We start from the raw sequence: 22,902 nt of genomic DNA on the forward strand, positions 1-22,902 counted from the left end.
CCTGGGCAAATACGCCGGAAGATGCCACCCTACCCCCAAAGAGCTGACAGTCTCGTGTCCCAGTGCTGCAATTCCATTTCTTCCTGCTGCTGACATAGCACCATGTCCTTGTGACACTCAGGTGGCTTCGCTCCCCAGATTGCAAAATCCCCAGTTGCAGTAAATTTGCATCCCCTGTAGCGGCTAAAGCCTGGGCCTCAGTCTGCATGTTACTCAGATACGCTTGGTCTGGGACCTTTGCAGGGGGGGAACTGCGAGATCCCTGGGAAGAGCGATGCGGAGGATTTCCGGAGGTTGCTCAGCGCCATGGAAATCCTCAACTTCAGCACTGAGGACCAGAACAGCATCTTCCGAATTCTGTCTTCCATCCTCCACCTGGGGAATGTCTACTTTGAAAAATACGAGGTACTTGGGCACTGGGGAGTGGGCAAAGGGAGAGGATTGGCAAGGACTCTAGGGCTGTGTCTAGACTGGCAAGTTTCTCCACAAAAGCAGCAATCAAGCAGCTGTCTACACTGGCCACTTGAATTTCCACAAGAACACTGACTTCCTACTATCTGAAATCAGTGCTTCTTGCGGAAATACTATGCTGCTCCCATTCGGGCAAAAGTCCCTTTTGCGCAAAAGGGCCAGTGTAGACAGTTCAGATTTGTTTTGCGCAAAAAAGCCCCCATCTCAAAAATGGCGATCGGGGCTTTTTTGCACAAAAGCGCTTCTAGATTGGCCACGGATGCTTTTCTGCAAAAAGTGCTTTTGCAGAAAAGCGTCTGTGCCAATCTAGATGCTCTTTTCCGCAAATGCTTTTAACGGAAAACTTTTCCATTAAAAGCATTTGCGGAAAATCATGCCAGTCTAGACGTAGCCTAGATGCATGCCACAAACCAGGGCTTTGAGCCCCTGTGGAGCCAGAGTGGCTTCGGTGGAATCTGGATCAGACCCGAAGCCTCTGTGCAGGGAGAAAGCTCTCGAAAGAAAATTGATTTTAGCTACTCTCCATTTAGTGGAACCTACGGAGAACAAATCCCATGCCCACTGGGTAGCAAAGCAGCACTGGGCACCTGAGCTACAACATCCAGTGAACCTCATTGCTGCTTCCTCGTTGAAATGAGCAGACACAAAATGTTTCCAAATTAACACTTTTCTGAACTTTCCAGGAGCTGGGAATGGGCGAAGGGTGGGAGGATCCCTTGGTGATGGCCTGTTCTGCTCATTCCCTCCGGGGCACCTGGCATTGGCTGGCCAGTCTAACCATTCTGATGTCCTGTTCTGCAAGATAAATTGGGGTTTTGACATTTTGGCCTTGTTTGGTACCAAAGCCACTGTCAGAAAATCAGCCTTTCCTCCAGTGCTACTCCAAAAAGTTGACAATGGGCCAGATCCTGTGCTAGTGTAAATCAGCATCGCTCCGGTAAGTCAGTGCTTCTGTGAGCACCAGATCAATGAAGCTCAGACCCACCAACAGGGAGGGGTGGGCATTCAAAAGGGCCCGGGATTCCCGGTCGTTGCAACTGCAGCAGCAGTGATGGTTGGCGCTCTGGGCCCTTTAAATTGCTGCCGGAGCACTGTGTGGCATGCTCCTGGCAGCGCTGAAGGCTGGCTGCCTGCCTGGCTCTGCCCCTTCCACTCAAGGCCACGCCCCTTCAAGGGTACAAAGCCATCTGTTCCCCATCTTGCCCAGGGGCCGGGCGAGTCTGTCAGCCCCACTGATTTACGTTAGCTGAGGATCTGGCCTAAACTCTTAAACAGAGATGGACAAAGGCCTTCCATGGGAGGCTGTCCCTGAGTACCACTATGCTGGCCCCTGGGAGGCTGCCTGCCAGTGGGCCGTCTGTGCATTTCCCAGGCAGACTGCCAGGAAGTCGCGTCGGTGGTGAGTGAGAGAGAGATCCGTGCCGTGGCGGAGCTGCTCCAGATTTCGCCAGAGGGGCTGCAGAAGGCCATCACCTTCAAAGTGACGGTAAGGCTCGCGGACGCGGCTGGTCGGACGCACGGGCGCTGTGCCTAGAGGCAAGAGTCAAGCGACAGTGAAGAGAAGTCACCGCTCTGAGACCCCGCACCTGCTTTTCCAAGTACTTTTCATCAGCTGGTGTATTTTCAGTATCTGATCTGGCAGGACAGGACACCCCTGCTTTGCTTTTCACGTTTGTCGGACTCCGAGGCAGACCATCCCTATGGAGTCCTCTCCCCCCTTACCTCTCTCTCCATTTATGCAGCACGTAGTCGTGTCTTGGCATGTCCCACCAATGGGCAGTCACCTCCTCTTTGTCCCATCTGTTTTTGAAGGACTCAAGAGATGGGGCATCTTGGGTCCCCTATGGACGACTGTCCGGCCCTCTCACAGGCCTCCCTGACAGCGAAGCTTTCTCTGAATTTTCCCTGTATCATCTCATCCCTCTTCTCCCGCGCTTCCATCTGCCTGATTCAGAATAGAGCAGTGCATTCTGGGACGTGTCGTCACTCATGGGCCACATGCCTGCGTTAAAGGTGCTGGGAGGCCCATGTTGGCTACACCTGTTTTTGGCGGGGATTTCAGCTGTTTCTTTGTTTGGTTTTGTCCTTCCCAACAGGAAACGCTGAGGGAAAAGATTTTCACCCCCCTCACTGTGGAAAGTGCTGTTGATGCCAGGTAAAAGGCTTCTGTTAGGAGGGGCTGTGAACTGTCTCTGGGTCATTAGCAAGCAGCACATGGGACTGAGGGGTTCAGAATGAGGAAAGGCTGGCAGCATATCAAAATATGCAATAAACACAGCCCAATGCTATGGAGAGGGTGGCAGGCAAGCTCAGCTACCCTGCTTAGGCAGGATTCAGCAGCCAAATCTATTTTGTGCCTGCTCTGTCGACTTACACAGCCCTGCATGCCTACAATATCTGAGCACCTTGTCGTCTTTATGGTAGTTGCCCCAGTCAGGTAGGGCAGAACTATTATCCCCATTTAATAGATGAGACACAGAGCCAGAGAGACTAAGTGACTTGCCCGAGGTTGTACAGACCACCTGTGGCAGAGCAGGGAGTCCAATCCAGCGGTCCCAAGTCTGGTTGATCCAGCCCACAGCCACTCTGCTGCTCTCCCACCTCCAGTCCAATTGAGACCTGGGAAGGGGGAGCATGTGAAGTTACCTGGCGAGCTGCACCAGAGGGAACTGCCAGCTGTTCAAAATAGTGCCCCCCCCCCCTTCAAAAATGTTTGCCTATCTCTGATCTAGATCATCCCTGATAGGTGTCTATCTAACTTGCTCTTAAAAATCTCCAGTGATGGAGATTCCACAACCTCCCTGGGCAATTTATTCCAGTATTTAACCACCCTGACAGGCAGGAATTTTTTCCTAATGTCCAACCTAACCCTCCCTGGCTGCAGTTTAAGCCCATTGCTTCTTGTCCTATCCTCAGAGGTGAAGGAGAACAATTTTTCTCCCTCCTCCTCGTAACACTCTGTTAGGTAGACACCCTCTGGTTTTGGGTGTGGCCATTTGGTCACTTTCCACTATGCCCCAGCTATTTCCATCATATTATTGATGGAGCTCAGTGCTGCAGAGGGGCTGCCTGGGAGACGCTAGGAGTGACAGCCTGGGGAGGTGATGGGAGGGAGCACTGCTTGTCTCCCGAAGTGATCGGGTCTCAGTCCGGCAGCCCCGTCCGCCTGCCCTTCTGTATCCCAACAGCTGTGCTTGTCTCCTCCTTTCCTCAGAGATGCCATTGCCAAGATCCTGTACTCCCTGCTTTTCAGCTGGCTCACGGACAGGATTAACAAGCTGGTCTACCCCAAGAAGGAGGCTCTTTCCATAGCCATTCTGGATATCTATGGGTTCGAGGTGAGATCGGCACAGGGCTGCGTGCGAGATGCTGGCCCATCCCTGCTGTTCCTATGGAGCAGGGGTCTCCAACTCAGTTTACGAGCCAGTCCTCAAATTCTCCACCTTGGCTGCTCTGGCACCGGCTCTGGGAGGATGGGGGTCTCTGTACATTCCCCCACCTGCCCGTCTGTTCCTGCCGATGCTCCCTCAGCCCAATCTGCCATCCCTGGATGATTTAAAACACACTGGGGGTCCCCACCGACAGCACAGGGGAGCTAGAGTAGCTTCCGGCTGCTTGCTCCACGCCGCTGCCAGCGCATCCCTGTGACCTGGGGGAGGTGAAGCAGAGCAATCGGATTGGCATGAGAGATGACAACAGCCTGGCCCCTCCTGCCACCCTGTGCCAGGCTCCAGTAATCCCTAAGGCCGCATCCCTCAGGGGAGGGGTTTGGGGAAGTAGTGCAATGGGGGGAGAGGGTGGAACAGGGGCAGGAAGAGGTGGGGTGGGGTCAGAGCAGGGTCTGGGCTTGGGGGGGACGGGTCCGAACACACACACACACACACACACACACACACACACACACCAGCAGCCACTGAGGCTGGATTGTGGAACTGCAGATGGCCTACCACGGGCCGTGATTGTGAGACCCCTGCTATGGCTTACCAGGAGAATATTAACGTGAGACTCAGCGTGGCTTTGGTGGACGTATGGGTATCCCCTGTGGAGGGCAGCGTGGGTTGTGACCAGGGCTGAATGCAGCTTCCCATGAGTTCAGCAGACGACATGGAGAGCCCTGGCAGTATAAATGTTTGTTACCAACTCAAACGGGCACCGGCGTGACCTACCGGAGCCGTAGCGTGACTTACTGGGACCGTGGGAAGGAAACGAAAGACACGCTGAATGGAAATGTTCAAACCCTAAATTAACCCCTCCCCCTCAATTCCCCTCTCGGTTTCGTGGGAATCCATCCGTGACCTCAGATCCACCCCCCTGTTGCGGATGCTGCCACGACACCCCTCCCCTCTCGTGGGCTCGTGGCCCCTGGGTGTTTCACTCCCCACTTGTCTAACGACGCCCGTGAAGACAGTTGTTATAAATGGCCAGGGCTCCCCCTTCCTCCTGCCTGGAGCCTGGCCCACCTTTCCCTGCATGCTTTGCGCTTTGCAGCCATGCCCTCAAAAGCGCCCTGCCTCACGGCCAGCCCCGCAGCTGGGGTAAACCATCGCTGCTCTGCTGGGTCGCTGGAGCGACGCCAAAGGACACCAGCCGAGGATCGGGCCCTTTGGTTGTCTTGCTATAAAACAATGGGTCCGTGCACATGGGTGGCAGGTGAAGGCCCAGCTGGGGAAGACAACCCCAGCCTCACCCCATCCACCCGAGGCCCCACCCCTGGACCAAGCCCCATCCACCCCAGCCCAATCCTTCCTGGCCACCTGGAGGGCGGCCGGGGCATGTAGGCAATTTGGGGAAGACTTTGCTTGCCTACATTCCCGGCTGCCCACGTCCATGGCTTTTAATCCAAACAGGCCTGGATGACACAGGCCTCGTTGCCCTGGAAACGTGCCAGCAGCAGGTCTCCTGAGAGGATCTGGGAATGGTGTGGAGACGTGGATGATGCTGCTGCCTAAGGCAGGACACTCACTAAGGTCCAAGTCCAAAGCTGCCACCTCTAGTCTCTCCCCATCCTCCGCAGAACAGAGCCCCGCAAATGTGATGTCAGGCCCCAGCGTTGCTGCCTCCAGAACTGGGGGTGTCTGTGTGTGTTCCACTCTTGGCCTCGCCGCCCCAGCTCTGCGGATCCTCACCCACCACCCTAGCCTGCCCTGAACTCTACCTCTGTCTGCTGTCACGCTCCTAAGCCCTTCCCCCTTAAACTGCCCCCCGCCTTCCTGCCCATAAGAACATAGGAGGTGCCAGGCAGGATCAGTCTGTGACCCGTCTAGTTCAGCATCCTGGCCCTACACAATCCAGTTCTCTGCTATGCCAACCCCAGGCTGTCTCACCGCTCTGCCAATGTGACTTAGTCTCGCTGTCTCGCATTATCTGCTGCTCCAGTCCAGCTGGACCAGTGCATCTCAGCCCTAACCGCCTTCTCTCCTCCGCTGCTCCTCCCAAAGCCCCTTGAGTCCTGGGCTGCAGCACACCAGGCTGTTCCAGTCCTCGAGAGATGCAGCCGGCTGTGTCAAATGAGGCCATCTTACATGGTCCTTCTCTGTGAGCACGGAGGGCAGGGAGGCTGTAGCCCAGCAAGTGCATTTGCAGTCTGGAGCAAAGCCAGGAAGAACATGCGAGCTCCCAGGGTGTGTGTGGGGGGGTCGTCTGTGCTTGCTCCCTATCCCTTAGCCCTGCTGCGCCTCCTTCCAGGCGCGCTTCACAGAGGCCTCTGTTTTTCACAGGACCTCAGCTTTAACAGCTTCGAGCAGCTGTGTATCAACTATGCAAACGAATATCTGCAATTCTTCTTCAACAAGATCGTCTTTAAGGAGGAGCAGGTGAGCTGGGGGGAAATGGACGCAGCTCCTGACCTGTACTCTGGGGGAGGGGGGACGGGGAAACTGAGGCAGCTCCTGGCCTGTACGCTGGGCAAGCTGGGGGGAAATCGAGGCAGCTCCTGGCCCGTATGCTACTTGCCAACCTGGCAAGTGAGTGAACAGTCCAGTCCCCCTTTATAACATCAGCCTCTCAGGGAAGTCCGGGGGGATGGAACCATTTTTATAGTGGGGGTGCTGGGAGCCGAGAACCAAACCCTGTATCAAGCTAGCGGGTGTGAGTGCGCCCCCCACATCCCAAGTTCCAGCACCCGGAGAAGGCTGCCCTGGGTTCAGCCCTTTCCAGTCCCCAGAGCTTACTTCACAGCCTGCAGGGCTGGCTCCAGGGTTATTTGAAACCCCTCATTCTGTGTGCCTTTGGTTGCTCCCTGTGCCCTCGGAATAATAGGGGCTCTTCTGGGAAAGGCCATCCTGGTAAAATTGTGTCAAGGCCAAACAATCGTAATACAGATCAGTCAGCCAGCTGATGAAGCCCGAAACCCTGAGGCCTTTTGCTTCCCTGTGCTATGCACTTCCTGCAGGAGGAGTACATCCGGGAACAGATCGAGTGGAAAGAAATCACCTTCAGTGACAACCAGCCCTGCATTGACCTCATTGCGCAAAAGCCACATGGGATTCTGAGGATCCTGGATGATCAGAGCTCCTTCCCTCAGGTAGCGGCGCTGCGGAGGCTCAGCATTGCCTGCATCTTGTAGGCAAATTGCTCTTTGTTTTTACACGTGAGCACGAGTAGCTAAGCAGAGAGCTCCGGCAGATGCAGCAGCGATGGGACTGTTCTGCCAGGCCCAGGGCTGACCCTGATGTCGGTCCCTGTGAAGGCAGGCAGCCTTAGTGACATACTGTGATCCTTGTGCACATAAGCTTTTGAGAGGGACCCTGGAGGCATCCTATGGTCTCACGAATGGGACTGATCCAAATTCAGAGCTGCTGCATGAACAGGCACGATTCCACTGCCCTCCCAACAGGGATGAATGTGGCCAAGCAGGGCAACAAGCCAGTTTGTTCCTCTCCTTTTGTGCACACCAGGGTTCTCTGCTGGATTGAATTTGAGTTGCACGACTGCGTGTCACAGACCCTGTGCTGCTGGACGAGATTCTCCCTTAGCTCGAGTGTTAAGAGGGCTTGGGTTTAAGGCTACATTCCCACTGGGATGTAATTTTCCAGCTCAGGCAGCTGTACCTGCACTGGCTGTGAGTGAGCTAGTGTGCTAAAAAGAGCAGGCTAGCTTTGGGAGGTGGGACAAGTTAACCTCCCTGTGTACAATCTTGTCTGAAACCTAGGAATGTGCTCAGAGCACCAAACTCTCCCATTCAGCTGGGGCTACACTGTTAAGGGTATGTCTACCTAAGAAATTATACTCTAGCTCTGGTATAGACATACTGCCAGGTCTACACTAAAGGGGAAAGTCAAATCAAGAGACGTAACTCCAACTACGTTAATTATGTAGCTGGAGTCGACGGACCTTGATTCAAGTTTCCCCACAGTCCCTATAGCGGGAGGCTGAGGGGAGCAAATGCTTCTGTTGGCTTTCCTTACTCCTCACAGGAGTACCGGCTGATAGGGAGGCGGGGGAGGACTCTCTGAGTTTGATTTAGGGTGTCTTAACAAGACTCACTAAATCAAACTCCAGAAGATCAATCGTGGAAGTGTGGATCATCCCCAGAGTGAAGACATGACCTTAGAGCAGGAAGGGTCTACAGTCCAGCTATTCTGCTGCTGTGGTATTGTGTGTGGTCATGGGGACACCTCCGGGACATGGAGAGGTTCAGAAAGTCCCAGGTGGGTATAGATAGGTTAAATACTTTGTGGCTGTGTCTAGACTGGCCAGTTTTTCCACAAAATCAGCTGCTTTTGCGGAAAAACTTGCCAGCTGTCCACACTGGCTGCTTGAATTTCCGCAAGAACACTGATGCTCTCATGTAAGATTGTGTTCTTGCAGAAATACTATGCTGCTCCCGTTTGGGCAAAAGCCCTCTTGCACAGTACTGTTTTGCGCAAAAAAGCCCAGATGGCTAAAATGGCGATCGGGGCTTTTTGCGCAAAAGCGCATCTAGATTGGCCATGAACGCTTTTCCGCAAAAAGTGGTTTTGCGGAAAAGCGTCCGTGCCTATCTAGACACTCTTTTCCGAAAATGCTTTTAACGGAAAACTTTTCCGTTAAAAGCATTTGCGGAAAATCATGCCAGTCTAGATGTAGCCCCTATGTCTACAGAGGTTTCCAGCCAAGGATCTCCAAGAGCTTTTACAGATGTTAATAAATTGAGCCTCCCAAGCCCCCTGGGAAGGAGGGAAGCATTATTATCCCCTTTCTGAAGATGGGGAAACTGAGGCACATGCCAATGAGGTGACATGCCTGAGGTCACGCAGTGAATCAGTGGCAGACATGGGAACAGATCCCCAAAACCTAACAGTCGGACTCAGAGTTCTGTGCTTTAGCCAATGCTCCCTCCAGCTTGTAGCTCCCAATCAGGCAAGTTTTATCTGTTTTCGGGTTGCATTCCAACTGTTTTGCCAGCTCTGCCAAAAGTTCCCTGTGGTATAATACCCTTTGCCTCTAGGCCAATGCTGCCCATGGTGATGCTGAGGGGAGGTATCAGAAGTTCCTTCCTGACCCTTCTGGCTGTCCGTTTAGGTGCCCTGAAGCATGAGAATTTTTCCAGCCCCTAATTTAAAGTTAATGGCTACAAGTGTTACCCCTGCCCATGTAACCATCCAGCCTTTCATCTGGCCGCCTGCTGATGCAAAGTGTTCCACAGGGGCTGGTTAAACAGTGACAAAGGCTGCCTAAAAACAGCAAGGCGGCCTGCTTGTGGCTGCAGCCAGTCAGGTTGCTGAGGTAACCCCATGCCCCTTGCTCCCATTCGCAGGCCACGGACCATACTTTCCTGCAGAAGTGTCACTACCACCACGGCTCCAGTGCATTGTACACCAAGCCAAAGATGCCTCTCCCGGAATTCACCATCAAACACTATGCTGGCAAAGTCACCTACCAGGTGAGCGGCTGTTGGAGTGGGATTGGGAGCAAGAGACAGGCACGTGGGTAGAACCAGTGCTCGGTAGCTACCAGTCTGGCTCTCTCCCACCTGCTGTCCAGCTGGGGCAGGATCCTCAGCTGGGGTAAATCACTACTCCCGTGGCCAGAGCCTCTGGCCCTTAATTTCTAGATCTTCCTTGTTATACCGGATGGGTCTAAATCACTGTTATTTTTCTGGTGGGTGCTCCACCCCACTCCATCTCAAGGCCTTGCCCTCACTTCACCCCTCTCCTGAGGCCTCCACCTGCCACCCCTTCCCTGACTGCCTCCTGCCAATTGCTGAACAGCTGAGTGGTGGCCCTGCCCAACAGCTGTGGCTGGTGTGGGCTGAGCACCCCCTGTTTTTTTTCCCAGGGGTGCTGAAGCCCCGGAGCAGCTGGGGAGTTGGCACCTCTGATCCGAGTAACTGGGGGGAGGGGCTCTGTTTGTTTTTTCAGGTGCACAAGTTTCTGGATAAAAACTATGATCAAGTCCGCCAGGATGTTCTGGACCTTTTTGTCAACAGCAAGACCAAAGTAAGAACTTCCACCAGTCTCCGACTCTTTGCTACCAGCGCTGGTGGTGCAGGCTGGGAGATAGACAGGGAGGGAGCTGGGGGTTGTTACAGCAGCACTGCATTGTGTGTAGGAAGCAGTGTGGCCTATAAGGCAGAGCAGCTGACGGAGGAAGGAAACCAGGGTTCTAGTCCCAGCTCTGTCTCCAGCCTACTGGGACTAGACTTTTCTCCAGACCTCAGTGAGTCAGTGGCAGACCTGGGAACAGGTCCCCAAAACCTGGCAGTCTAACTCAGAGCTCTGTGCTTTAGCCAATGCTCCCTCCAGCTTGTAGCTCCCACTCAGGCAAGTTTTACCTGCTTTCGGGTTGCATGCCAAGTGTTTTGCCAGCTCTGCCAAGTGCTCTCTGTGGTGTGATACCCCTTGCCTATAGGCCAATGCTGAGGATGGTGATGCTGAGGGGAGGTAGCAGAAGTTCCTTCCTGACCCTTCTGGCTGTCAGTTTAGATGCCCTGATGCATGAGAATTTTTTCCACCCTCTAATTCAGGGGTCTCCAACCTTTTTAAGCATGAGATCACTTTTTGAATTTAAGTGCAATCCAGGATCCACCTCAAACCCAAACATTCTTGCCCCGCCTCCTTCCCACCCCTTCTCCAAGGCCCTGCCCCTGCTCACTCCATCCTCCCTCCCTCCCCTGCCCTCACACACTTTTATCAGGCTGGGGTGCGGGGGAGGGGGATGTGGACTCTGATCTTGGGCTAAAGGATTTGGAGTGTGGGAGGGGTTGGGAGATGAACCTGGGGCAGGGAGTTGAGGTGCAGGAAGGGGTTCAGGGTGCAGGCCCTGGAAGGGAGTTTGGGTGCAGGGGGACTTAGGGTTAGGGCAAGGGTTTGGGGTGCAGGAAGGGGTTCAGAACTGGGGTCAGGGTTTGGAATGCAGGCTCCAGCTGGGCACCACTTACCACAGGTGGCTGCTGGTTGGTGACACAGTGGGGCTAAGGCAGGTTTGGCCCTCCTCTGGCCCTGCATCACTCCCAAAAGCAGCCAGCAAACTCTCTCCATCCCAGCGCCCTCCCCTCCACTCTGTGGAGATGGGGTGCAGGGTGGAGGGAGAAGCACCCTGATGTCAGCACCCTCCCCCCCCCCGTCTTTCTGTGCCCTGCACTTAAAAAAGTGCTGGCACTTGACAGCGTCTCAGGATCACCTATCAAAGGCTCCAAGATCTACCAGTAGATCCCGATTGACTGGTTGGTGACCACTGCCCTAATTTAATGTGAATGGCTACCAGTGTCACCGATGCCTGTATAATCATGCAGACTGCATCGCAGTCTACCACTGAGAAGAGCGAGATATTACTGTTGGAACGTGCTGCCACTGGTGGGACTCTTTCCCAGTCCGTAATTAACACGTCAAGCAGCTATGGGCCTGCTGGGGGATTTCCTCTCTTGGAACTCGGTCATGCCTCTTGGCAGTATCCGTTATTTGACGCCGAAGAGCAGCCCGCCAGCTTGCTCTCTGCTGAACCATGCAAGCCCTGGCTGCCGAGGCTGGAGGCCTGTGATGTCACGTCACCCTTCCCAGGGCTTGGGACAGGGTGGGTCGCTGTAATAGGTTTCCCAAGGATTTGTTCAGCTGCTACCCTGCATTCCAGAAGCTTATGTGGATGTGAGTGGATGTAGGACTAGAGGCGCCTGCAGAACACGGATACACTTGCCAACCTACAGGCACTTGGTAATCCACCTGGCCAGCTGGCCAACGGCGTTAGCAAACAGCCCACCCTCTCCCGAGACCGTGCTCCTGGGGATGGTGCGCACAATGGAGCAGACAAGTGTGAAGCATGCTCCTGTTCAGATGCTAGAGACAAGTGCTCGACCAGGCATTGAACTCCACTCACTCCTGGCACGCGCTTGCCCGATCTCACTCCAGCTACCCTGGCACTCTGCTCTTCTGTTGCACCTTTGGTCTCGGACAGATCACGTAACAAAAACCAATGAGGCCTCCCAGCATCCCATGAGGACACAATACGGGTGTTCCCATTATACAGTGGGGGAAACTGAGTCACGGTGACTTACCCAGGGTCACGTAGTCAATCTGTCATGGGGCTGGGAAAAGAGCCCAAGAACCCTTGCTCCCATTCCTGCGCATTACGCATTGAACTCTCCGAGGAGACACAGCAGACATAATGAAGAATAACAACAATAAGAATAGTTCTTAGCAGCAGAGCTCAAAGTGCTTCACAGAAAAGGTCAGTGTCTCCATTGTACAGAGGGGGAAACTGAGGCACGAAGCAGGGCAGTGCCTTCCCTAGGTTCACCCAGCAGGCCATTGGCAGGGCTGGGAATAGAACCAGGTCTCCTGAGTCCCAGTCCAGCGCTCTAGCCACTAGACATCACTGTCTCAACACAGCCCTATTCCTTCCCCTTTTTCAACCGTCCCCCTTTCTTCCAAGGTGGTGGCCAACCTCTTCTTCAGCCATGCCCAGCAAGTGGCCCAGCAGAGGACCATGATGGGGAAGAACAGCACAGTCACCCGGCGGTATAAAGCCCCAACGGTGGCCGCTAAGTTCCAGCAGTCGCTCCTGGACCTGGTGGAGAAGATGGAGAGGTGAGTGAGGAGGGAGCTTAAAGAAACAGATTCAGAAATTGTCTATTCGGGGAAGGGGGGAAATGGGGTGGTGGGAAAATCCCGGCAGATCCTCCTCTGGAATGGGGCAGAGACTTGCCCTGAGTCACCCCAGAGTCCTGGTTTGGACCATGGAGGGAAGAGATCTTTCCAGGATGTTGTAACCACAGTGTTGCAATGCACTGCTCTCCAGAGCCAGAAGCGAGGCGCTTGTGGGGCCTAGGGGAGTTAGATGCCTTGGAAAGTTGCTGTCAGCCTGGCAGATGTGCCCAGAATGATCTGGGGTGAAGCCAGCAGTTCAGCTGCTCGGCTCGATTTCCTGGCCACCGAATGCAGCGGAAACTTCCCAGCATGTCCTGGCATCCCCGCTCATGGGTTCCTTTGTCAGCTCCTCCAGCGGATAAGTGCAGCTCTCTCTCTGATTCAGGTGCAACCCGTTCTTCGTCCGCTGCCTCAAACCCAACAACAAGAAGGTAAGAATACACCCATGACGGGTGTGGCAGTGGGGCCGGATGCAGGGTTAGCAACGCCAAAGCCACGTCTCATTGACATAATCCCCAGGAGGGAGTTGCCTCTTCCCTCCCTGTGTCTCTTAACTGTGGGCACTCTGGAGATGTTGGGATGGCGAACAGGCTGTAGGGTGAGAGGCTAGATATCCTGAGAGGTTGTATCCGTAGCAACAGCCATGCACCCTGAAGTCAGCCATGCACAGTAGCAGCTCTGTAAATCATGTCCTAGCCAGGCACCCACAAAGGGAGCCCATATTTTAAAATGGAAGCAAAGTGACATGCCCAAGGCCACCCTGTGAGCCAGTGGCAGATCAGGGAATGGACAATGCCCTGCCTCTCAGCCCTGGGCTTTTTACCCACTAGATCCTGCTACTTAGCACAAGGAGTAAGGTGTCCCATACGGGCATTGCAATACGTGTACCTCACCCTGGCTGGCGTGATGGCGGGTGCCATAGAGGGAGGGGGCTGCTGGCAGCCCACTGCCTTTCAGTTCCATGTCATGTGGCTTGCACTGCATCGGGTGCCTCTCCAGTTACAGCTTCACCCTGTTCCCAAGCCTGGAGCCTATCGCTCTAAAGTGAGATATCGGCTTGCATCTGCCTCTCTTAACAAAAGGAGACAATGCGCCGAGATTGGACCTCACCCACTGTCTCTCCTTGTTTGCTCTCCCCCATGCCCGCAAGCAAAACGCACTTCCTGCTCTTTGCCCACTCCCCTTACTGCACCGATGTCTGTCTCTGGCCTCACGCAGCCTGCGTCCCTGCTGTTCTCTGCTGGGCGAGACTCTCATCCTGTTGCCCTCTGGAGGCTGATGCTGTGAGACACTATAAGCCGGGGGTGGGGCGCGCTTTATTGGGTCTGGGGCTGCTGACCCACAGAAAAATCAGTCGGGTGGGAGGCAGCGGGGGCTGGACTGGCAGCGGGGGCTCCCCAGGGCTGGCGGGGAGGATCCCTGAGCCTAGGGGGCTGGATCCAGGCAAGCCGGGGACCACATCTGGCCCCTGGGCTGTCAGTTGCCCACCCCTGCTCTAAGACTTAATACCACAGCCCAGACCCACAGGGGCAGCGCAAGACACATCTGGCCTTGGCAGCTCCTGTCCCTTTGTCCCTGGACTAGCATTTCTCACAGCCGAGCCAATAGAAGCTCTTTGCGGACGTGCTGCTTGGCAAATAATGGGACAAAGGAGCTTTGTCCAGAGAGGAGACTCCCCCTGGAGACCCGGCTGCAGTTGCCGGTACGACGGGAGGTTTGCAAGCAGGTGAACAGCACAAAAGCGTTTCGGTAACCGCAAGAAACGTGCTGCTCCGGCCATGCTGCCTCAAATCCTCGCTGCCTTCTCCACCTCGCCCTCTCTCTTCTCCCGCCGGCCTCCCGGGCCCCAGGCCGCTCCCTGTGCCTAGACCCCGGTGCTGCAAAGCTCAGAAAGGCGCCACCTTAGGTCCCACTGAATCCAGTCGCCTGCCGCTGAGCGTGCATTTGAGGGCTTTGCTGGATCGCCGCGCCAAGGCCGAGGACGCAGCAGCGTCCCCATACAGCCACCAGCCCCGGCTGTGTCACTCGCGAGTTGTCTGGTCCCCGCTGCTCCAACGGGCAATGAAAGCCAAGCCGTGACAACTCTCCTCTTGCCTCCCCCTCGTCTCAGGAGCCAGCTGTCTTCGAGGCAGACATCGTCAGCAGCCAGCTCCGGTACTCTGGAATCCTAGAGACCATCCGCATCCGCAAAGAGGGCTTCCCAGTTCGCATCCCCTTCCACATCTTCATCGACAGGTGCTGCCGCCCGGAGCCGCTGGCTCCAGACAAAGAAGCTTTGGGAAGGGGCCTGTCCCAAAAGGGAGCCCGAGTAGACAGGGGGAGTGGGGCAGAGGGAGAGCAAAGTTGATTCCTCATCTCTCGAATCAGCTGAGAAGGGGCTGGTGCCCCACACGGGGGACGCACCTCAAGAAGCAATCCTGCACCTCCCCCAAAGGCCTCCCAACAGGTCTCCTCCGTCTCTAACTTACTGGAGAACTGGGGGAGTGGGTCTCCGGGGTTCTGTTCCGGGTCCTGTTCTTGGCTCCGGTGTGGGGTGGAACCGCTCAAGAGAGTTTGCCTTGACTCGAGTCTGGGTCTCCCGCATTAACTGTGCTCCTGGGCTCGATTAGGTACAGGTGCCTGGTCGATCTCCGGCCTGACGTCAGGCCGGACGGCGTGAGCTGCGTGGAGGTGCTGAAGAAGCTGTGTGCTGTGAGCCCCACCATGTACTGCGTCGGAGCCAGCAAGGTACGGCAGCAACGGTCTGCAGCGGTGGCAGCAAGGGATCCAGGCTGGGGGCCCATTAGACTGCCCTCTCCTCCCCCCTGGCTCCACTCATGAGCTTCCGCGGGATGGAAATCGGATGTCCCAGACCACCATGGGTGCCTTCCCCTGCGGCTGCATGTCCCGTGTTGTTAACACCTTGGCGTCCAGACGCGGGATACTGAGATGCCCTGTGGCCATCTACAGGGATCTCATGTGGGGCAGAGAATTAAACCAAACCCACCCCACCTCTGCTTTGTTAATTCTCATAGAGCCCGGCCCAGCCCCCCGAATCAGTGAATCTTTCCATCCCCCTCTCAGCCTTGGGTCAGGCCCCGGGCACTAGGAGCAGAGTTCCCACTGAGACTGGTGGGAGCTGCTAGAGCCTGGGGCAGGAGCAGGACGGGGCCTTTTGGCCAGGTGAGCGAGCCGGGCAGCAGCTCCTCCTCCCCTGGGGCTGATGCCGTTTCTCTCTCCCTCCCGCCAGCTGTTCATGAAGGAGCACGTGTACCAGCTGCTGGAGAGCAAGCGGGACCGCGCGCTGCACCGGGCCGCGCTCACCCTGCAGCACTACGCCCGCGCCTTCTTCATCAAGAAACGCTTCCGCTCGCTGCGCCGCAAGATCGTCCTCCTGCAGAGCCAGGCCCGGGGCTACCTGGCCAGGTGCGGAGGCGGGGCTGTGCCGGGGGGGCCCAGCCGGCTGCTCGCACTCCCACGTGGGAAGAGATAAGCTACTGGGGGACAGGGCTGGGTCAAAGCCCACGCCAAGGCCTCCTGCCCTTTGGGGCGCTCCGGGGCTGAGTTTCAAGGAGCCTCGTGCGGCGCTTTGGGACCAGGTGGGATCCAGACACAATCAAACCGTGTCAAGGGACTGAGCGTAGGCTGCTGGGGGTCTGACCCACCTGCACAGCTGTCAGGGCCTATCGTCCCCACTCCGGAGGACCTGATCCAAAGGCCTTTGGCAAGACTGATCAGGTTCAAGTGGGGTTCGGGTCAGGCCCCCGGCCTGTATGTTACATGCATGTTGACTCCTCAATAGGGCAGCCACGCTGTGCTGCCGACTGTCCTTAGAACGGAAATTTCCAGCCCTGTCTCCCTAACCAACCAGCCAAAGTCAGGGAGGAGCTGGCCTGGATGTCCGGCAGCAGACAGCGACAGGCAGATGAGGGTGGCACAGGAGGAGTCTGGTGTCACACGCCCATGGCCAGCGCTGGTCAGACAGAGCTCCGAGTCCTTTCCCTGTGCCTGATTTCCCACCGTCCCGATGCTGCCGCTTGGGCAGTGCCAGGGCTTTCGCCATGGGCTCAGCGTTCGGGGCCTGGGTACAGGCTGCCCCCAGCCCCGTTAACCGTGGGATCGCTGCTCCCTGCAGGCAGAGGTACAAGCGGCTGAGGAAGAGTCTGATCAAGTTCCGGTCCCTGGTGCACGTGTACGTGAATCGCAGGAGGTACCTCAAGGTGAGAGCGGCTGGTGCGGAATGGGCAGGCATGGGGCGGGAAAGGGGTCGTGCGATGGGCCATGGGCCTGGATCAGAGGGAGCTCTGTCGCTCAGGACGAAGGGGCAGCAGAGCTGTGAGGGGCTGGGGGTGGAATAGCAGGGGCTGAAGGTCGGGATGGCAGGGCACGGGCAGAAGCTCGCCCTGCCTCTAGCTTGTGCTGTAGCACTGCCTTCCCCCCGAAGATCCAGCGTGCGGTGGGGGCAGGAGGTGTAGTTCCCAAGAGCCCAGGCAGCACTAAGAACACAAGAGCAGCCCAGCTGGGTCACACCAATGGTCCCTCTAGCCAGGATTCAGTCTTCTGTGGGGGCGGGTTCCAGGGGCTTCAGCGGGAACCGACAGAACGTAGCACGTGACCCGTCCCCTGTCGTGTAGAGCCGGCAGGTCCTGGCTCCGGCGCCGTGCGAGGTGCAGTCAAGCCGCCTGGCTGCTATAGGCCTGTGCCGCACGGGGTGGGTGCGGGTGACAGCTGCTTTGCACAGGGACAGCTGCACTGCGTCCTTGTGCAAAACAGCTGGGACTCTGACACCGACATGGATTGAATTCGCCCAAACCTGGATGGCGCCTTGGAAAGGGGGGGGTCTGCTCTTGCCCCAGCAGCACCGGGGCATTGTCTGGCGGTCACATGGGCCAGGCGCCGGTCTGCCTAAGTGGGGGGGGGGCTCCCAATGCTGCATCCCCGCAAGCCGCTGGAGAGAGGAGATTGCAGAGGGAACAGCTTCAGATCTTGGACTCGGGGGGCCAGTCCCGTGGGCCAGGCCAGGATCCTGTGGGCCCGAGCCAGCTGCTGAGCACCCTGCAGACACCAGGCCAGGTGTCTGATCTTGCCCACGGTGCTGGCGGGGGGCGTGTGTCCCTGCAGGCTGGGGACTCAGGAACCTTTGCTGTCGCCTGCGGGCAGGGGGCAAACCCAGCGTGAGCAGAGGGTGAATGGAAGCAGCATGGGGCAGAGGGAGAGGGTTCCCAGCCGTGCTCCCTGCAGTGGGGGCTGGGGCATCCTGACTGCGTCCAGGCTTACCGAATGCCCCAGCTGTGGGGCCCAGGGAGCTCCAGCCAGGCCTGGCCCTTGCGGCCTATGGGACGAATGGGCTGGGAGCTGCAGGGTGAATGTTCCCCTCCCTGCGTGTGAGGAGCCCCCAGCTGTGCTCATGCCCAGCCCTGCCCAGGCTCCCCCAGTTCAGAGCTGCTGTGCTGGGGCCGGAGATCCCGGCCAAACACCCGGGCGCCGGCGCAGAAGGGTTAAGCCTTGGCTTAGCCGGCTCCGCAGGCAAACACACACAACCGCCTCCGAGCACTGAGTCCCGCCCTGGCCAGCTGTGCCGAGACGGGCACGTCCCCTGCCCCAGGCAGGGCAGCAGCGCGGGCACCCGGCGGGGCCCATGAAGCGCGTCCGCTTCCAGCTGGATGGCAAGGCCGGGGTGAGTAACCGGCAAGAGCGTCCAGCCCCGCTTGGCAGGGCGACGGGGACGAGCACGGGGTGACGGGCCTGGAGGGTCCCCTGCTGCCTTTCGCCAGGGTGAGCACGCAGGAGAGAGAGAGGATGGAGGCAGGCTTGGTGCAGGCAGGGACTGGGCCCCCTCCCCCTGCAATCCCAGCCTGCAGCCCCCGCGCTCTCAGCTCTGCCGAGGGGGCAGGCAGGAGTGGAACCCGACCATGTGCCGTCGAGCCCCCAGCCAGCATCCGGCTGTTTGGCTTCATTCCCGCCGCGTCCTCCCGGGCCCCTCCCATCCCGACCAGATTCCTAGCGGGCAAGGGACCCGGCCCTGGCAACGGCCACTGGCTGCTGCTCTCCATGTCTCCGTGTGCTCTGGTTGCAGAGGAAGGAGGAGGCTCGCCGGCGGGCGGAGGAGGAGAAGAGAAAGGCCGAGCAGGTAATGCCTGGTGCCTGCCGGGGGGGCCTGCTGGCGCGTGTCTAGCATGTCGTGGCGGGTGCGTGAGTGCACTGGCGTGTGTGTGTGTGTGATGGGAGTGTGCACGCATGCTGGCACGAGCGGAGGGCATGCTTTGGCAGGCGGGGTGGCGCATGCCAGTGGGGGGGGTGTCTGTGTGTGGTGGGTGAGGGTGCATATTAGGGCAGCTGCCCACTGAAGCAGTTCAGGGCCACATTCTGCCCACAGTGTCAGCTGAACTCACCGCCCTGCCGACGCTAAAGGCTCAGGGCCCCACGGTGTAAAGCCGGTGGCTGTCTCTGCATCTCCAGCGGCTGGGTTCTGGTGACAGTCACTTACATTTCTTACAGGCACTGTCCTATCACAGGGCTTGGAGGGGGCTCAGGGCAGGGGGTCGGGTTGTGACAGGGCAGTATCTGTAAGAATTAAGTGTGGGGCGGAGCACGGGGCTCAGGGCGGAGGGCTAGGGACGTGGCAGGATGTAGGAGTCAGGGTTGGGGGTGTGAGGGTTCAAAGCAGGGGATTGGAAGGTGGGATGCAGGAGTCAGGGCAGGGGGCTGGGAGTGCAGGGGGAGGTTCAGGGCAGGGGTGTGTGTAGGGGGAGGCTGGGCCAGTCCCAGTCGTTGCCAGGTTATCATTACCTGGCTGGGGGGCGGGTCCCTGCCTTGCCGCATGCACATCAGGAGCCCAGCTGGGAGCCTTCCCACCTCCCCTGCAGTGCACCCTGGCGGGCCCCTTTTACCCCCCTGCCTCACTTGGCTGCACGCGCAGGGCCACTCACGCCAGCCTGCAGCAGGAGCCCCAGGAGCCTGGCTGGGAGAGCGCACAGCGAGCCCCCCCAGCGGCGCCCCCCAGCCAGCTCTCAGGGTGTCTCTAGACTGCAGGGTTTTGTCAACAAAAGTGGACTTTTCTCGACAAAACTATACCTGCGTCTGCACTGCCACTGGGTTCTGGCGACATAATGTCGACACAACTCAGCAGTTTTGTCAACGGCTGTAAACCTCATTCTACGAGGAATAACGCCTTTTGTCGGCAGAGTTCTGTCCACAGAAGGCGTTATTGCATCTCCACTGTCCTTTGCGTCTACGCTGTCATGTCGACAAAACTTCTGTCGACAAAAGCCTATAGTCTAGACGTAGCCTCGGTGGTGCATGCTCCGGCCTACTCTCAGCAGCGCCCCCCCAGCCTGGCTCTCAGCAGCGCCCCCAGCCTGGCTCTCAGCAGCGCCCCCAGCCTGGCTCTCAGCAGCGCCCCCAGCCTGGCTCTTGCCGGAGCGGCACACCGGGCGCACCTCTTGACTTGCACCCCTTGTTCTGGGAGCACAATGCAGACAAGGCTGGTCCATCCCAGCCTGCCACCCAGAGGACTGGACCCAGAGAGGTGATGTGGGGAAGCCGGTTAGCGCCTCCAGCTCTCCGCCTCGGCGCTGGAGCAGGGCGATGGGCAGACCATAGCGCGCTGACCGGCGTCTCTGTGCTCTGCTCTCAGGAGCTGACCAAGAGGGAGGTGGTGGATGTGACGCACCTGGAAATCCCTGCGGAGCTGGCAGGGCTGCTGGAGCTGGTGGCAGGTAAGTGCGCGTTTCCCACAGAGGGCTGGGCCGGAGCAGCAGCAAACAGTCCTGTGGGGCTCCAGGCCACTAGCAAAGGCAGCTTAACCCAGGGCTGGCCTTACCACGAGGCAAACTGAGGCAGGTCACGGCAAAGAGCTGTGGGGGGGGTACCACTAGGACCCAGAGAATTGAGACCTTTCAAAGTTTTGGCCCAAGTGAGGGGACATGGGGCCGTCATTTGAGCTCCCCGCCTCAGGGGCCAAAATGTTGTGGACCGGGCCTGGCTTCACCAGCGCTGTCCTCCTGTCTCTGTGGACAGGCCCTGAGGAGCGTTAGCCCAAGACCGCCCTGCTCAGTGTCTGCCTGCTCCTGTGCAACTCAGACGCCAGACTCCACCCCAGAGGTGGCTGCCCTGCAGTGGTAGGTGAGGCGCTCCCTAAATGTAGGCTCAGATTCTAGCCAGCCGCTCTTGGGAGTCACGGAGGAAAAGGGCCTGTCTCCCGCCTCTCCAATGCCTTGGGGCGCTGAGGGAGAAAGGCCGGCTAGAGGCAGATGCTGTTATCTTACCCAAGTCAGCAGCACTGCGCCAAGCTGCCATCTAAACAGAGACTGGCGCAGGCTCGCCCCCCTCAGAGCGCTGGCAGCAGGGGGCCAGCCGGACTGGCTCCTAGGCTTAGCTGTCTAGTGGTTAGAGCAAGGGACGGGGCGTCAGGATGCCTGGGTTCTATTCCCAGCTCTGTCATTGGCCCCTGGGCCTCAGTTTCCCCAGTAGGGTTTAGTTGGGCCAGATTGCTCTCTAGGAGGCTCTAGAGACCAGTGAGCGCTGTTTCTGCCCCACCCAGAAGGAGCTTGGCCCAGTCTCCCGGCTGCACCAAGGTGAGTTGATCCTGCCTTGCCCCGCAGCCCAAGGATCCTAGGCTCAGACACCCCAGGGAGCTTCTGTTTGTTGCCCACCCTTAGTCATAAGCCAATGGTGGGGGGTGGAGCCTCTTCTCCTCCTGACCCCACTGACTCCTGGTGCCTCTGTCCCCCAGCTCACACGCCGGTGCCTGCTCAGTGCGTCGCACTGGCCCCCGTGCCCACACTGCAAGTGGATTCCCAGCTCACCCTGCCTCTCGACATCAACAACTACCCCATGGCCAAGTACGTGCGGGTCCACTTCCAGGTAAGGGTGGCCCTGAGCAGCCCCCAGAGCCACTCTGTGCCCTCCGAAGAACTGGCTGTGGAGGGAGGGAGCAATGCCGGTCGTTAGCTGGGACCAGAAGCCAGGACACCTGGGAGGGAGTCAACCCTAGTGGTTAGAGAGCGTGCAGGGACTCAGAGCTCCCGGGCTCTCCCAGATCTGGGGAGAAGGGTGGAGTGGTTAGAGCAGGGGCCTGGGAATCAGGACTGTTGGAGTCCAGTTCTGCCACTGACTTACTGCATGACCTGGGGCAAGTCACTTAACTACGCTTTCCCCATTTGCAAAGCAGGGCTGAGGGTGCTTACTGACCTCCCAGGGGCGGGGTCAGATCCTGTGGAATGCTGAGCACCAGGTCATTGGAGGGCGCTGAGGCTTGGATTCCAGGGGTTCCAGGCAGCGTCTGTGAATGGGTCTGAGCTTAAAGGGATGTGGCTGAGAGAAAACCCGCCGCGGGGAGAAAGCGAGTGGGCTGCTCTGTGGCACTGGTTCCCCTTTCACCTGGCTGCATCTCTGGCTTTCGCTCAGCCCCTGCCGGGTCCTAGCCGGCTTTTTCTAGCCCACGGCGCCATTGGGGTCTCCCGCACGCAGCAGGGTGCCAGAATCCTGTACAGTTTGAGGCAAAAGAGCCTGTCAGCTCATTCAGAGCCTCACCCCTGTGTTTCTTTTCCCACAACTGGGGGGGGCCAAGGGTCAGGTTGCAGCAGAGTCCTCGGCACCCGGGGCTCTGGGACCAACAGAGACCGGTGGCCAGTATCCCCAGAAGCAGTGGGGCCACAGCTGGGGTTCTCTGGAACTGGGGGCTGGACCTGCAGGCTGCAGCAGGGACCCCAGGCGTGGGCTGGAGACTGGGATCCTGCAGTGGGGTGCAAAATCTGGGGGTGCTGCAGCGTCTCTACTGTCTGCTGGAAGTGGCGTGGCCCCACACGGTGCTTCGCTATTTCTAGAGCCAGGTGCTGCCCCACCTCTCTCCCTTCGTGTGAACAGACCAGGATGAGGAGCTCGGTGCCAGGGGATTTCGTCATGTTACTTTGGCCCCCGGAGAATGTTCCAGGCTGGGCCTTTCAACAGGCCGGGCCCCTCCTGGTGCCCATCGCCTGAGCTGTGGCGAATCCCTGCTACAGCGCTCAATGCGCCTGCCCTCTGTTGCCCCACAGGAGCCACTGTTCGGGATGCTCACCGTGCCTCTGGCCTCCCCCCTGACCCAGCTGGAGGAGGAGTTGGTGCAGGAAGCGCTCGCTCTGTTCAAGCTGGTAGGTCGGTCTTCACAGCATCTCCCAGTCTCGTCCCCTTGGCCTCAGTTTGTCCAGAGCTTCTCCTTGGGCTCTGGGTGGGCGCAGAGGGCGGGGAGCGAGGCCGGGTGGGTGGGGAGGGAGGCTGGGTCAGTGCGGTGGGCGAGGAGGGAGGCCGGGTCCATCCAAGGGGTAGAAGGGTTCGTGGCCAACAGGCATTAGCTCAATAAATCAGTCTGGGCTGGAGGCCTGGGATAGCCCCTCCTGTCCTGCCTCCA

The 22,902-nt window shown here is 58.0% G+C and overlaps 1 protein-coding gene across 1 annotated transcript in view; it reads left to right on the plus strand.

Moving 5' to 3' along the window:
- MYO15A (myosin XVA) overlaps positions 1–22,902 on the plus strand; it is an 82,654-nt gene that overhangs the window by 8,620 nt on the left and 51,132 nt on the right. Inside the window, exons 10-27 of the mRNA XM_075899761.1 lie at positions 244–405; positions 1,844–1,957; positions 2,568–2,626; positions 3,686–3,809; positions 6,189–6,284; positions 6,863–6,994; positions 9,209–9,334; positions 9,813–9,890; positions 12,319–12,473; positions 12,919–12,964; positions 14,644–14,768; positions 15,143–15,260; positions 15,763–15,938; positions 16,648–16,732; positions 18,589–18,642; positions 20,149–20,230; positions 21,247–21,377; positions 22,550–22,645. Of these exons, the coding sequence (XP_075755876.1) occupies positions 244–405; positions 1,844–1,957; positions 2,568–2,626; positions 3,686–3,809; positions 6,189–6,284; positions 6,863–6,994; positions 9,209–9,334; positions 9,813–9,890; positions 12,319–12,473; positions 12,919–12,964; positions 14,644–14,768; positions 15,143–15,260; positions 15,763–15,938; positions 16,648–16,732; positions 18,589–18,642; positions 20,149–20,230; positions 21,247–21,377; positions 22,550–22,645 (1,959 nt within the window). The remainder of the gene's footprint in view (positions 1–243; positions 406–1,843; positions 1,958–2,567; positions 2,627–3,685; positions 3,810–6,188; positions 6,285–6,862; positions 6,995–9,208; positions 9,335–9,812; positions 9,891–12,318; positions 12,474–12,918; positions 12,965–14,643; positions 14,769–15,142; positions 15,261–15,762; positions 15,939–16,647; positions 16,733–18,588; positions 18,643–20,148; positions 20,231–21,246; positions 21,378–22,549; positions 22,646–22,902) is intronic.

The sequence above is a fragment of the Pelodiscus sinensis genome, chromosome 16 (assembly GCF_049634645.1).
Source record: "Pelodiscus sinensis isolate JC-2024 chromosome 16, ASM4963464v1, whole genome shotgun sequence".
NCBI lineage: Eukaryota > Metazoa > Chordata > Testudines > Trionychidae > Pelodiscus > Pelodiscus sinensis.